The 14,797-nt window shown below is 38.1% G+C and overlaps 1 protein-coding gene across 1 annotated transcript; it reads right to left on the bottom strand.

The window, feature by feature from the left end:
• Window positions 1-10,732: 10,732 nt before the first annotated feature.
• On the bottom strand, window positions 10,733-14,113 carry LOC149243544 (uncharacterized). Its single transcript, XM_089371241.1, has one exon. The coding sequence runs from the start codon at window positions 14,111-14,113 to the stop codon at window positions 10,733-10,735; it is 3,381 nt and encodes a 1,126-aa protein (XP_089227367.1).
• Between the last annotated feature and the right edge of the window lie 684 nt (window positions 14,114-14,797).

The following is a 14,797-nucleotide window of genomic DNA, read 5'->3' as shown; positions in this document are numbered from 1 at the left end:
TGCTCTACTTTCTCATTTCTCCCAATCTGGGACTGATGTTGATCTAGTCGCGGGCCTCGGCTTATCCCCGTTCTCAATCGACCAAGCACTCTACACTTCTAGCAGAGTCTACATCTTGAATTTCCAATTCACATAATTGGAACTATCAAGCTTGTTATGCTCATTCATGCATGTTTCAAATATATTTATATCCATCTTGGCAATTTAGAAAAATAAATTTCGATAGGTAAAAGATGTTAAATTTACCCCAGATCTATGATAGAGATAGATCACTACTTTTCAATGTTGTTTGATCTCGCAGTACACGCGCAGATCACTGTGGATTTCTTCTCAGCCTCCAAACAACCTTCTGTTGTCAGCTACAGCCTTGTTATTGGCTTCCCCATGCAACTTTTCTAATAGCTACAACCTTATTCTTGGCTTCCCCACACAACTTCTTTGATAGCTACAGCCTTGTTCTTGGCTTCCCTTTGCTGCCACAGCCTTATTATTGGCTTCCACGATCATCGCAGAAGTTCCCATTGTTTCTGCGATGTCGTCGTAGCTGTACATGTCTTTCCTGCGATGAACTGCAATGGAAAAGTTTGAAAATATGCACGAAGGTGCTACAGTGGACTCATCAGAGAGGTACACTCATAACCAGTGACAATTTCAGAATCATCGCAGTTATTCGCCTTATAACTGCGATGATCTTGATTCAAAGAACCATCCACTAGCGAGCATACAAGTTCCTCAGCCTTGACGCTCTCATACCATGATAAAAAATGGTAATATTTGTATTAAAGAAAATAAAACCCACTGGTCAGCTCTATGAAAGAGAGTCTAAACGAGGAGAGTCTAGCTCTGCAGAATGCTCTACATTGTTCATGCACATTACACATTAAATAGAATACATGGTTTTAGGGATGTTAGAACAACATCCTAAGAAATAGAAACTAATTCCTATCCCGAGGTTACATGAACCAACTATACCTATTCTACGATATTCTCCATTATCTTCAATAGCACATAGTTTGACATGATGTTGTTGTTGTTGCAACATCAACATACTCTACTTCAGTTGATGATAGAGTCAAAATGGATTGCTTCACTTATGCCCATGGAAATACACCTAAACCAAAACTAAATGCATACCTAGATGTGCTCTTCTTGTCATCAATATTGCTTGCCAAATCACTATGTCTATATTGAGTTAGTTTAAAATCCGAATTAGATATATACAGAATACCATAATTTCTTGTTCCAACAACATATCTTCAAATCCTTTTTCCAACTAGTCAATGGGTACTCTTGAGAGACTCCATGAATGTGGAAATTAAATTTACAACAAACATTATATGGGGCCTTGCCGCAATCAAATACATAAGACTTCCAACCAATTTCTTATACAAGGTTGGATCAATCCTTGATCATTCTTACATGATATTTTTGTACCAATTTCAATTGGAGTTATAGCAGGGTTACAATTTTCGATCGTGAACCTTCTCAATATATCCTTTGCATACATAGATTGAAAAATGAAAATAGTATTTTCAGATCGAGTTACTTCAGTACGGATCAATCCTTGATCATTCTTACATGATATTTTTGTACCAATTTCAATTGGGGTTATAGCAGGCTTACAATTTTCCATCGTGAACCTTCTCAATATATCCTTTGCATACATATATTGAAAAATGAAAATAGTATTTTCAGATCGAGTTACTTCAGTACAAAGAAAATATTACATTAGGCGTAAAGGAGTGATATCAAACTTTGTTTTCATGTTCGCCTTAAAATAATATATTGAGAGATCTCTAGTGAAAATCAAATTATCAAAATATAGGCACAAAATCAAAACTTTACTTTCTTCGCTTAGTGTTGTATACAAAGTTGGCTCACTTGGAATCCATTGTTATTCATATATTTATCAATTCTACTATACAATACTTGGAGTGCTTGTTTCAATCCATATAATGCTTTATTTAATTTGTAAACTTTATCTTCTTGACCATCAATTTCATATCCATGAGGTTGTTTCACATAAGCCTCTTCTTCCATAAAACCATTTAAAAATGCACACTTAACATCCATATGACATATTTTCCATTTATTTTGTGCAACAATAGTTGTACCATCCTTATTGTGTCAAATCAAGCTATAGTTGCAAAAGTTTCATTATAATCACTACCAAGCTGTTGACTGAACCCCCTGATCTACAAGTCTTGCTTTATGCTTTTCAATTTTACCTTCAACATTCACTTTGGTTTTGTAAATCCATTTAACACCTATAGTATTTTTACCTTCATCAATGACTTTTATCCAAACCTTTTCTTTCACAACTTCATCAAAATTTATTGTATCATATGCAAGTAATGCAAAATTTGAAACTTGATCTATTTCATCATTCTTCTCATACAATTCCTTTAAACTTCTACTCTTCTAACCTTCAATTCTATTCTTCAATGTAGCTATTGCAATATCAGATTCATTACTCACCTTTGAGGGTGTTGTTTGTTGTCCACCGTAACCTGATGGTTCACCATGTTCCCGATTTCTCGGAATTTTAAATTGTAATGGACTGACTCTTAGTGATTGGCTTGTTGTCCACCTTGTACTTATTTCTCATCTTCATTATCATCTCCATGAGATAATACAACTCCTTCTGCAACATACTTATGTATGCTTCCATTCAAAGCTTCTTCTTCCTTGAATTGAACATCTCATATTTCTTGGTGATGGGATTATAGAGTCTATATGCTTTAGATTCCTCACTATATCCAATAAAGATACATTTATCACTTATGTCATCTAACTTCTTTCCTAATTATTTAGGTACATGTGCATGAGAAACACATCCTAAAATTCTTAAATGAGATATATGACAACTCTTACCACTCCAGGCTTCTTTGGGAACTTGATCCTTCATGATGTTTGTCAGAATTTTGCTAAGAATATAAATAGCACAAGATACTGCTTCTCCCCAGTATTCATTTGGTACATGTTTTTCCTTCAACATACTTTGAGCCATATCATAATAGTTCGGTTTTTTCTTTCATCTATTCCATTTTGTTGCGAAGTATAACATGCAGTAAACGGTCTCTTGATTCCATGCGGTTGACAAAACTTAATGAAATTTGTTATCATATATTCGCCACCTCTATCTAATCTCAAAATTTTAATATGCTTTCCACTTTCCTTTTTAACCATAGCTTTAAATCTTTTAAATACAAAAAATTCTTTAGGTTTTTGTTTCATAAGATAAACCCATGTCTTTTTATTGTAATCATCAATAAAGGTTAAAAAGTAAACACTACCAGTGGAAGAAGGTGTTTGCATTGGTCCACACAAATTTGTGTGAACAATCTCCAATGGAGATTTCACCCTATATGAAACTCCATATACAAATTTCTGCCTATGATGCTTTGCAATTATACAAATTTCACATGATCTCATTGATTTCTGAATACTCGATAACCCTTTCACCATATGTTTTTCCTGCAGCAAATCTATACCACCAAAATATAAATTACCTTATCTTAAATGCCATAGCCACGATTCGTCCAAATTCTTAGTTTTATAAGCATTCAATGAGGGAGACAATTCATTTCTCATTATAAGTGGAAACATCCTATTATTTATCATTTCTAGTCTTTCTATTGGCTGCTTGCTTCGATATTTGTCAATAATAGTACACACATTATTCCTGAAAAACACTCTACCTTTTCTCTATTAGTTGTCCAATTCTGAACAAATTGAATTATAAGCTAGGTACATAATACACATCATCAATTATTCATCTCTAACCATTTCTAGTATAAACAACAATCACTCATTTAGCTTTAACGCATACCTTAATATTGTTACCCAACTTGACTTCAAACTCAACAAGTGCGTCTAGATTGGAAAACAAATCTTTGTTTCCAATCATGTGATTGCTACAGCCTCTATTTAAAAACCAAATATTATCAGAACATTCTTGAGTCACATTAAAAGTCATAAAAACTAGCTTCTAGTTATATTAAAATTCTTCTAAGATGTGTGGAGATTGTTTACTAGTAGATGCCTGCTTCTTAAAACACTTGGTAGAAAAATAGCCATATATTTTGCAATAATAACACTAAATTTTAGATATATCATACCTTTGATTTCCTCAATGTCAGGTTTTATTGCTACTCCGCTTTAAAATATAAGGATATTGTTGAGATTTCTATTCATAATCATAATTACCTCGCGAACGTCTTTGATCAGCTACTCTATTGCCTCTTCATCTATTACTCGATCTTCCTTTCCCTCTTCCTATATGAAATTGCAGCTGAGTTTTGAAGGCATTATCCAACGTGCTATCATCATATCCTGACATCCTAAATTCATGTGTAATCAATGAACCAATTAACTCTTCAATTTGCATTTGACTTGTTTCCTTGAACTCTTCTATGGATACAACAACTGCTTCAAATTTCTTTAGCAAACTTCGAACGACTTCCTCGATCACTCTCTTGTTTGAGATGTCTTCTCCACGCTATCTCAATTGATTAAAAACACTCATGACTTGAGTCATAGAAGCATCAATGGTTTCACTACCTTTAATTTTCAGATTCTTGAAATCTCTTCTCAAATTCTACAACTTAACATTCTTTAATTTTGAGACACCTTGATAACAGGATTCAAGAGTGTCCCATGCCTTCTTTGAAGATTCTACACTTGAGACTTTTAAAAATATTACATCATCTAAGCCTTGTTGAATAAGGCCTAGAGATTTATTGTTTTTTTTTATGTTCTCTCAACAATCTTCATTCAACATTTGTACGAGCCATCTTTACTCCCTAATCAACAAGCTCTAGATACCAATCAATAACAAGCCCTAAAAAATCATGAAAACACAATATTATTTTCATTCAAATAAGTTAAGAATCATAATCTTTCTCAATAAAAATAGGAGTTGAGTAAAAATTATTAGAATTTCAAGCCATTTTTCACAAATAACTGAAATCTTAAAATGAATCAATTTTCCACTTTAGTGTGTCTCTTTTAACAAAACAAAAAAAAAAAACTCTTTGAACCTTTATAATGTCCAACCTTAAAAATCTTCAATAATCCTTATTAAACTTTTATAGGCTTTCTTTAATAAGCTGAGCCCCAAAAAGACCATGTACTTGTACCATTCACCTTTTTCTCTTAAATATAAAAAACTTTTAAGAACTAGGAAGTGACCCACTTAATATCTCAGAAATGTTTGCAAGCTTTGCTCATCCACTATGGCTCTACGAGTTGATGTTCTGTATCTCTTCAGATCACGTAGCTTGACCTCAGCTCAAATAGAAACATAGTCCATGGCAGAGAACCTTCAGTGAGTGGTTGTCTTTCACTGGCAAACAGTGAATGCGGCTCTCAGAGAAATTTACCAGCTCTCTCAATCCTGCTTGGGAATCTAAAACCCACTAAAGCTTTCAATCCATTTGTTAAGTGAGAGTAGTGAGGTAAGCATACCTCCCAATAGGAAAAATCTGTGACATCCTTCTGCGACAACCCAATTAAAAGCGACATCCTAAACTCTCGAAATCAACGTTTTATGTAAATTTATTCTAGCATCGGTTCAATATCCCCATTGGCATAACAAAATTTTAAATCAATGTGAGACCCAAAAAATCAGCACACAAATTCCCCAAAATAAAGAGAGTGTGCCTCTCACTTAGGACACACTAAATTGGGAAGCTTATACATGATAATAAATCTAGTCTCCACACTATACCAAGCTTTAATACTAGATGAGAAATACAAAACAGACTGAAACAAGAAAGCCCACAGTGGTGTTGGAATAATGTATAAATGATATGTCAAGATAGAGTTGATGAGTTGTATTCTCGTAGTTAGTGTTTGATTCTATCTATCATGAGTTGTGTCTTTGTAGTTTGTGTTGTGAGTTGGTGATCCGAATTATTTGGATCACAATTGTCCTAGAAGTTGTCCAGGTGTGCCTATATAATGTACTAGTTGTCCAAGAAATTTGATCAATGAGATTTGATTTCATTCGTGTGTTTCTCTCTGATTTTATAATATGGTATTAGAGCCAGAATAGTGAGGCTTCAGATCTAAGACCAAGAGGGCCTAGGTCTGTGAGCACTGTCAGATCGAGGGCAGTGAGATCTTATTGGTTGTGGTTCATTGCTTCCAGTTATATTAAATGTTGTGAATCAATAATTTGCAGAAATTCTAAAAGAACAAGGTTGTTGGATGCAGAAGTTTGATTTGTGGCATAAAATTGCGGACACTTTGATCTCTTCACTGAATGACGGTGGCGTGAAGTTTGTGAAGTTATTTTTTGCGTATGTAGTAGAGGGTGTGAGAAGCAGTTGGATCTTTTATTCAACTCATATTCTGTCCACGGAGGTATTCTTCTACAAGAGGAAGAGAGGATGAAGAACTTCAATTTGGGCTTAAGAAATTCAAATTTGGCATTGGTAGCCAAGGGTAAGCAGCCATACGAAGGCAAGCCATGCGACAAAAGCAAAGGAGGAACGTTTCAAGAAATGCATAAAGGTATGGTACAATGTAAGTTTCCAATTCATGATAAAAGTAGTGATGATTGTTACTATTGTGGAAAACCTGGACATCATGATAAAGATTGCTATAAAAGGAAATATAATGAGTCTAAACAGAGAAACATAAGGCATAATGGGATTTTTGTGGAGAAAGACACATTAATCAATGATGGATTTAAAAATCTCAAATCGTTTGTTTCTGATGCTGCATTGTCTACTAAGGCTGATGATGTGAATGCATTGTTCATTGATTCTGGTGCATCACTCCATATGTCTTGTAATAATGATTGGTTTGATGAATATCATGAGAACATTGATGGAACATGTGTTTATCTAGGAGATAATAGATCTCTTCAAGTTCAATGATATGGAGTAATAGGTGTGATGTTACCTGATGGAAAAGAGAGATAGATCCATAATGTGATATATGTTCTTGGTATAAAAAAGAATTTAATTTATGTTTCTATTCTTGTTGATCAAGATCTAAAGGTCAAATTTGTCAAATCATAGTGTGTTGTTAAAGATATCGAGGATCGCTAGAAGGTTATTGCCACAAGTACCAGAGTTGGAGGCTTGTATAAGCTGAATGTGACTAGGATAGGGCATCAAGCATTGGCATCTACAACAACGTCAATGGAAAAGTTATGGCATAAAAGGCATAGTCATTTAAATCACAATGATTTAATGTTACTTCAAAGAATTAAAACAATGCTTGAAGGTCTTCCTGTTGTGAAGAATAATCATGTTGAATGTGAGGCATGTGCACTTGGCAAGCAACATAGAGAGGAATTTCCTATACATGAAGGAAAAAGGCAAATAGAAGTACTTGAATTAATTCATACTAATGTATGTGGACCTATGCAAACTATATATCTTGGAGGAGCATTGTACTTTATTATTTTTGTTGATGATAGATCTAGATACAATTGGGTCTATTTCATAAGAAAGAAAAGTGATGTTTTTGAATACTTTAAGGAATTCAAAAACATGGTGGAAAAACGAACTGGGAAATACATCAAAATTATCAGATCTAATCAAGGGGGAGAATACAAATCAAGAACATTTAATCAATATTGCAAAATTCATGGGATTCTACAACAACTTACAGTTCCTCATACACCTCAGCAAAATGGAGTTGCTAAGAGGAAAAATAGAACACTAGTGGAACATGCACAAAGCATGCTTCAAGGTAAAAATATGTCTAATGGATTTTGGGTTGAAGCCATTAACACTGTTGTTTATTTGAAAAATAGGAGTTCGACCAAAATTTTAGATCTAAAAGCACCTTTTGAAGAATTTTATGGATATAAACCAATAGTGAACCATTTAAGAGTTTTTGGATCCAAGGCATTTGCTCATATTCCAAAAGATGAAAGAAGAAAACTTGATGTAAAATCAATTAAGTGCACATTCATTGGTTATTGTGATGATCAAAAGGCATACTATTTGTTTGATCTTACTTCACATAGATTGCTTGCAAGTAGGGATGTGGTGTTCCATGAAAATGTAGATGAAGGTGATAAAATGAATAACATAGGTGTATGACATGATATTGATGATTATGTCAGAATAGAAGCATGTTTTGAACAAGAACATGAATGGCTACAACAATAGGTACAGGAATAGGTACAAGTTCAAGCTCAGGATGCATCTAGCAATCATGACACTCCAAGAAGAGAACAAGAGACTCCACAAATCAGGAAGAAGGATGAAAACAATAAAACTCTAAGGAGGCCATCACCTCAAATTCAGCCACCTATAAGGTATAAAGATTATGAATTAATGTCTCATGTAATGAATTTTGTAGAACCCTCAAGTTATGAAGAAGATAAAGAATATAAAGAATGGAGAGATGTAATGAATGAGGAATACAACGCTATAATGAAGAATGACACATGGGAATTAACACAAATGCCCAAAGATAAAGTTCGCATAGGATGAAAATGGTTGTTCAAACCAAAGTTTAACGTTGATGGTAGTATTGATAAGTATAAAGCTAGATTGGTGGAAAAGGCTATTCACTAAAAGAAGGCATTGATTATGAAGATACTTTTGCACCTATAGCTAAACTGAATACAATTAGAATCATGATTGCATTAGCTACAAAACAAAATTGTAAAATGCATCAGTTAGATGTCAAATCTGCTTTCTTGAATGGTGAATTAAAAGAAGAATTTTATTTGGTTCAGCCTGAAGGGTTTGTAAAGTAGGGACAAGGGCATCTTGTTTACAGGTTAAGGAAATATTTGTATGGTTTGAAACAAGCACCGAGATCTTGGCATGTGAAAATTGATTCATTCTCTTATGACAAAGGTTTTGTGAGAAGAAAAAGTGATCCTAACTTGTACATCAAGAGAGATGAGGATGGCAACATTGCCTTGATATCTTTGTATGTTGATGATCTTATCATAACATGCAGCGCACTCAGATTTATTGAAGAAATTAAAATTCAGTTGTCACAGGTATTTGAAATGAAAGATCTTGGTGAATTTTTTTTTTTTTGTAAGCTCAGGTAGTACTCATTCTATTACTGAAAATTTTTCAAAAAGATACATCGATCCAACCATAGATGCCCGCCCTCAAGGGGAAACCGGGTCAAAAACCATCTGTAATTTTTCAGTCCAGCCCAAAAGTAATAGGCTCTCCGTCTAACCAAAGTAGCTAACACAGCATAGCAGTTTTGAAACTTACAGTAAATCCTATTCATAACTACATTATTATTTCTACTATTCATTTAAAAAGACGCAAGCAAAATCAGGACCAACAGTAGCATAGCTAAACATATCTGCCTTCATGCATTTTCCTCATCCACCGGTCGGCGGGCTCCTTGCGCGGGATTCGGCTGTCTGTCTTCTTGAACAGGATCCTGACGTTCACCCTTCAACAGGCAGAGGATCTCATCCAGTTTATCCTCCTGCTTTGACAAGGTTGTGCGGATATAGCTTAGCTCCCTGCTCATCTCAGGTTTCTTCTGGAGCAAATCCGCCATTTCTTTGGCAACCTGTTCCAGGGCCTTCGCCATCAGGCCTTTCATTACCCAATACATGTGAAGGGATTGCTTGAAAAGGGTCCTGCGGCCACGAGTGTGGCCCGGGTCGTGGAGGATTGTAGCCCATTCCTCCATCTCGTCTGCCGATTGCTCCTGTTTGGCCTCCTCTTCAAGATATTGCATAATCCTGCGAATATCGGGGTCAGCGTTGTTTTGAAAGGCTTTTTCCGCCGCTCGAATTTGATGCATGACGGTCCTTTTCGGCTTCGTTTGTCTCTGCTGACGCCTGCCAGAATTTTCCCCTTCCTCATACTCTGTCTTTCCGTGGTCTTTATCCCCCTTCTGCGTTTTGCTTTGCCCACTGCTCAGTGGACGACCTCTCTTGCGGAGCCCCGAGCGCCTATCTTCAGAAACCTGCTGCATGGACGAATTTGTTTCCGCTTGGGGCGTGCTGCCCTTAAAGCTCCTCTTTTGCATTTCCTTGGATCTTTTCCCAGAGCCTCCCTCTTCTTTCTCGTCTGAGTCGTCCTCTGTATCCCAAATTGTGATTGGGGGTTCCCGGTTTAGGGGGCTTTTGCCCTTCCCTTGCTCCCATTCTTCCTCAATTACACCCCGCTCCCCTGCGCCTCGGCCTCTCTGACGGGTCTCCATGCCTCCTGCAGCCCTGCCGCTCTTCCTTCTCGGATTATTTCCCCGCTTCGACTGCTTCCGCTGGAGACTCTGAAAGTGATTCCAAATTATCCCGCAAAGATAGTTGTTTATCGAATTTTGTTTCTCTTGAACTCGACGGTTTCTAGTATATTGCATATATAATGATGCCCGAATTTGAGTTCCCGGCCTCTTCCTATCTAGATCCGGTACCCCACTACCGTCGACCGTTCCATCCATAATCACATCTACTACGGTGTATCCTGACACCTCGTTAATCTCCCCTCTCAGCTGATGCGTCTTAATTATCGCATCGAATGCGTAATCCTTGGTACTCATCCCCTCTGCCGCCACTATACCTCCTTTCAATTCCTGCTTCATCATTGTATGAATTGGCATGCCACTTAGCACCTGAGGTGATCGAACTTTGGTCATGGTTCGATCGTGTCTTTGCCATTTGATCATCTCTTTCATTAATTGAAGTGTGTTCCCCGATAACACCGTCACCTTAAGCAATCGAACTTTGGTCATAGTTCGATCGTACCTCTGCCATTTACTACTGTCTTTCATTAATCTAAGTGTGATCCCCGATGACACCATCATGATCAGCCTTAATGAGCGTGTGTAGATCTTTCCATTCCCCGTTTGCCTCCGGATTCCTCCACTGACTATCAATCCTGCTCTGCTGTCCTCTGCTGCCCCAATTGGCCAGCCAGTCCGCAGGTTTATTGCCATTTCTTCGAACATGATTGAAGATACAGTAGTCTATTCTTTTAATCATATCCGCTATCTCCTGAACGATACCTGCTGTGCGCCAGCTCTTAGTCACCTTTTCCCACCCCTTGCCATTCCTGAGTTTCTTAACCATTTCAATGGCTATTTGGGAATCGCCCGAAATTTCCAAGTTTGAATATCCATTTCTGATAGCTATTCGCAATCCAGTGTGGAGAGCCCAGAACTCGGCCTCATTGTTAGTCATATTCCCTCCCCAGTCAGCATATATCCATCTTACTTGTTTGTTGCTGTCACGGAATATACCCCCGAACCCTGCATCCCCAGGGTTGCCCTTAGAAGCCCCGTCAAAATTTAGTTTTACAAATTGATCCCTGGGATAGGTAAACGTGTCTGGACTTTTAACCCTCATGTCCTGATCTTTCCTGAATTGATACTGCACCATCTCAAATTTCAGGTTTAGTCTGCGCAAAATTTCGTGTTCCCCTGGATCTGCTTTCCAATCTTCGTCCTGCCATCTCTCTACCAGAATGGTTTCTCTCAGCGCCTCTACCACCCGCTCCCAAATTGCCTCAGGCTCCTTATTAACACTTTTAAAAATTCTAGCATTACGTTCCTTCCATACCAGCCATATTACAAAACCTGAGGCAAGGTTCCAGGCTCTCTGTATGACTCTGCATTTGAAGGTTTCCTCCCTCCAATGGAAAACCATTTCGTTGAAATCTCTAATCTCCACCTCAGGTTTATTAAAGGTATGCTTTGTATGAGACCATAGTTGTTTAATATACGGGCAATGGATCATGATATGATCTCTGCTTTCTTCATGATTTTTACACAGGTAACAGCTCGAAGGTCCCGAGAAACCCCGTTTCTGGATGCGGTCCCAAGTAAGAATTTTGTTTTTCAAAGCTATCCAAGCGAAAGTGGTTACTTTGGGCCACCAATTTAGATCCCAAATTTTCCTCCAGTCCTGTTGGCCATCATTGATATTGTGGGGATTTGCCAGATAATATGCTTCCTTAACTGAGAAAAGTCCTCTCATGGTATTACCCCATCGTAGGATATCTTTTCCGTCCCTTACCTTGATTTTCCTTGAATTCATTTCCTTATTGAAAGCCGTCTGCAGGTCTGGATTGAGACTCTGATCCCACTCTAATGGGTCCTTCCAGGATCTCCAGCAATCATTCATGTTGACAGGATTCCAATAATCCTTGACATTTGTTCTATTCTCCTCAATTCTTCCTCTGATTGGATGAAGGCTCTGCATATTAGTCAGTCTTTCTCTTTGCTGCCATTTGTCGTCCCAGAAGTGAGCCTCATTACCTCCTCTGATTTCCCAGAACGCATGTTGCTTGACAATGTCTCTATTCTGGCTGGCCAGTTCCCATACCGCGGATCCGCGAGGCATTTCTTCTTGTCTTAGAATGTCTACCTGTGAGTCTGGCATTCGATATTTTGTTCTCCATATTGATTTCCAGAGGTCATTTCCCCCTTGCACCCACCTCCACCAAAGTTTAGCTCCCAGGGTTTGATTGAGCAGTTCTGGGTCTTTTAATCCCAACCCACCTTTCTCTTTCCTCTCTGTAAGCTGATTCCAGGCCACCAAGGCCCATTTCTTCTTTTCCTCCGACCCTCGCCAAATGAAATTTCTGATAATTTCTCTAATCTTCCCATAAACTCCTTTCGGGGCCGCCATTATTGAGAGTGGATAAATAGGTATAGCCTGCAAAACCGATTTGGCTAAAACAATTCTGCCAGCAATATTCAGGACCCTAAAGGCCCAGCTCGAGACTTTTTTCCTCATTCTATCTAAGATTCCCTGCCAATTCTTTAATCTTTTTGACGTGAAGTCCAGCATGTTACCCAAATACTTGGTAGGCAGTTCACCCTTTTTGAAGCCCAGAATTCTAATAAGGTGAGTCTTCACTTGATCCACCGTGTTGAAGATAAAAACACATGACTTATCCCGATTAATTTCAAGTCCCGAAGCTTCAGCAAACAGGTCAAGGATTTTCTTTAGATGTTTGACTTCCTTAACAGTTGGCTCCCCAAAGAGCATTATATCGTCAACAAATTGTTGATGCGTAAGGGGGAGTCTGTCTCCCCATAAGCGAAGTCCTTTTAATCTTTGAGCTGCTTTTTCCTGAGTAATATACCTTCCTAGACCCTCTGCTGCCACGATGAACAGGAAAGGAGACAGTGGATCTCCTTGACGAATACCTCTGGAGGCATTAAACGTGTTCGAAGGGTTTCCATTGACTAAGATTGAAAAGTTAGGAGAAGAAATGAGATTGTGGATCCATGTAATCCATCTCTTGTGAAAGCCGAAGCATGCAAGAACTCTTTCCAGATATCTCCAGTTGAGCCTATCGTAGGCTTTGGATAAATCAAGCTTAATCATCATTCCTTTCCGTTTTTTATCTTTGAGGGAGTGGATAACTTCTTGAGAGACAACTAAGCCATCCAAGATCTGTCTCCCCTCCACAAAACCAGTTTGCTCCGCCGATATTAAACTTTCCAGCAAGGGTTTTAATCTTCTAGCAATAAGAGAAGTTATGATCTTATATACTACATTACAAAGAGCTATCGGTCTAAAGCCATTAGCATCCTCCATATTTTCACCTTTAGGGATTAAAGTAAAGAAGGTTGAGTTGAGAGCCGGCCATACCTTCTGTTGCACCCTTGATTCTTCTACCAAATCTAGTATTTCTTTTCCAAGAAAATGCCAGCCAGCCTGGTAGAAATCTACTGTAAAGCCGTCCGGGCCCGGTGCTGTGCCCTTCCTCATTGCTTTCACTGTCTCTTCCAGCTCTTCTAAGGTAACCATCCTCATTAAGGCTTTGTTCTGGTCCTCCGTAACTAGTCTGGGAATAGCAGTGCATATTTCCTGGATAGCTCTCTCTCTATCTACTTGGGGTTCGGAGAGAATTCCTCTATGATGATCGACTAGAGTTTGCTCAATTTCCTTTTGTTCCACCAGCCTTGTACCATTATTCCCTTTAATGGAAAGAATTCTATTTCCCTGTCTATGCTTAACCATTGCCTGATGAAAAAACTTTGTATTTCTTTCCCCTTCCCGAAGCCATTTAACTCTAGATTTTTGCCGCCATAGGATTTCCTCTTGCTTTCTTCTTTCTTCCATTCTTCCCAGCAGAATCCCTTCTTTGGCGATGCTCTCCTCAGTCCTGCCTTCCAGAATTATTTTCTGTTGGATGTCCTCCATTTCCTTTTCTAACTTTTGCTTGTCTTCTACGATGTTGCCAAATTCTTCTTTGTTCCATTTCTTAATCTTCATCTTCAGTTCTTTTAGTTTTAAATGAAACGTGTGCATCTTTCCTCTACCTTGCACTCGACTTTGGTTCCACCATTCTTCTGCTTTTTTTATGAAGTTCGGATCCCGTAACCAGAATGCTTCAAACCGAAACGGCTTCTTGCCCTGGATCTTTTTAATGTCGACTTCCAATCGGATTGGCCAATGATCTGAGCCCAAGGAGGGGATGATCTTGGCTTCGACAAAGATATCTCTGTTCAAGATGTCTTCAGATATTAGAAATCTATCTAGTTTTGAGGCAATTTGGTTCTTGCCTCCTCTTCGGTTGTTCCATGTATAGACTCCATTGATGGTTTTCATATCTACTACTCTTAGGTCCTCTATCATCTCATTGAACTTGTCCATGAATTGATCCAGCCTTCGAACTCCCCCTTTTTTCTCTTCCAGGGATCTGATTAGGTTAAAGTCTCCTCCAATGATCCAAGGTTGTCCAGAAAAAAGTTGTCGGGTCATTCTCAAACTTCTGATAAAGTTTTCTTTTTCTCCAGGGTTTGTGGGTCCATATACACCTGTGATGACCACTTTTTCCTTGGTCCCCACTATCCTGCCCAGCCCGGTCAAGATTCCATGCATGCT

The sequence above is a fragment of the Pinus tabuliformis genome, chromosome 8, assembly GCF_031772625.1.
Source record: "Pinus tabuliformis cultivar Carrire ecotype Pingquan chromosome 8, CPIR1, whole genome shotgun sequence".
Lineage (NCBI taxonomy): Eukaryota > Viridiplantae > Streptophyta > Pinopsida > Pinales > Pinaceae > Pinus > Pinus tabuliformis.
Note: the sequence above shows the minus strand (reverse complement) of the source record. Positions and strands in the feature narration are given on the sequence as shown.

Excerpts from the sequence above, each read along its gene's own strand:
- LOC149243544 (XM_089371241.1), bottom strand. The coding sequence starts at position 14,113 with ATGGAGGACATCCAACAGAAAATAATTCTGGAAGGCAGGACTGAGGAG.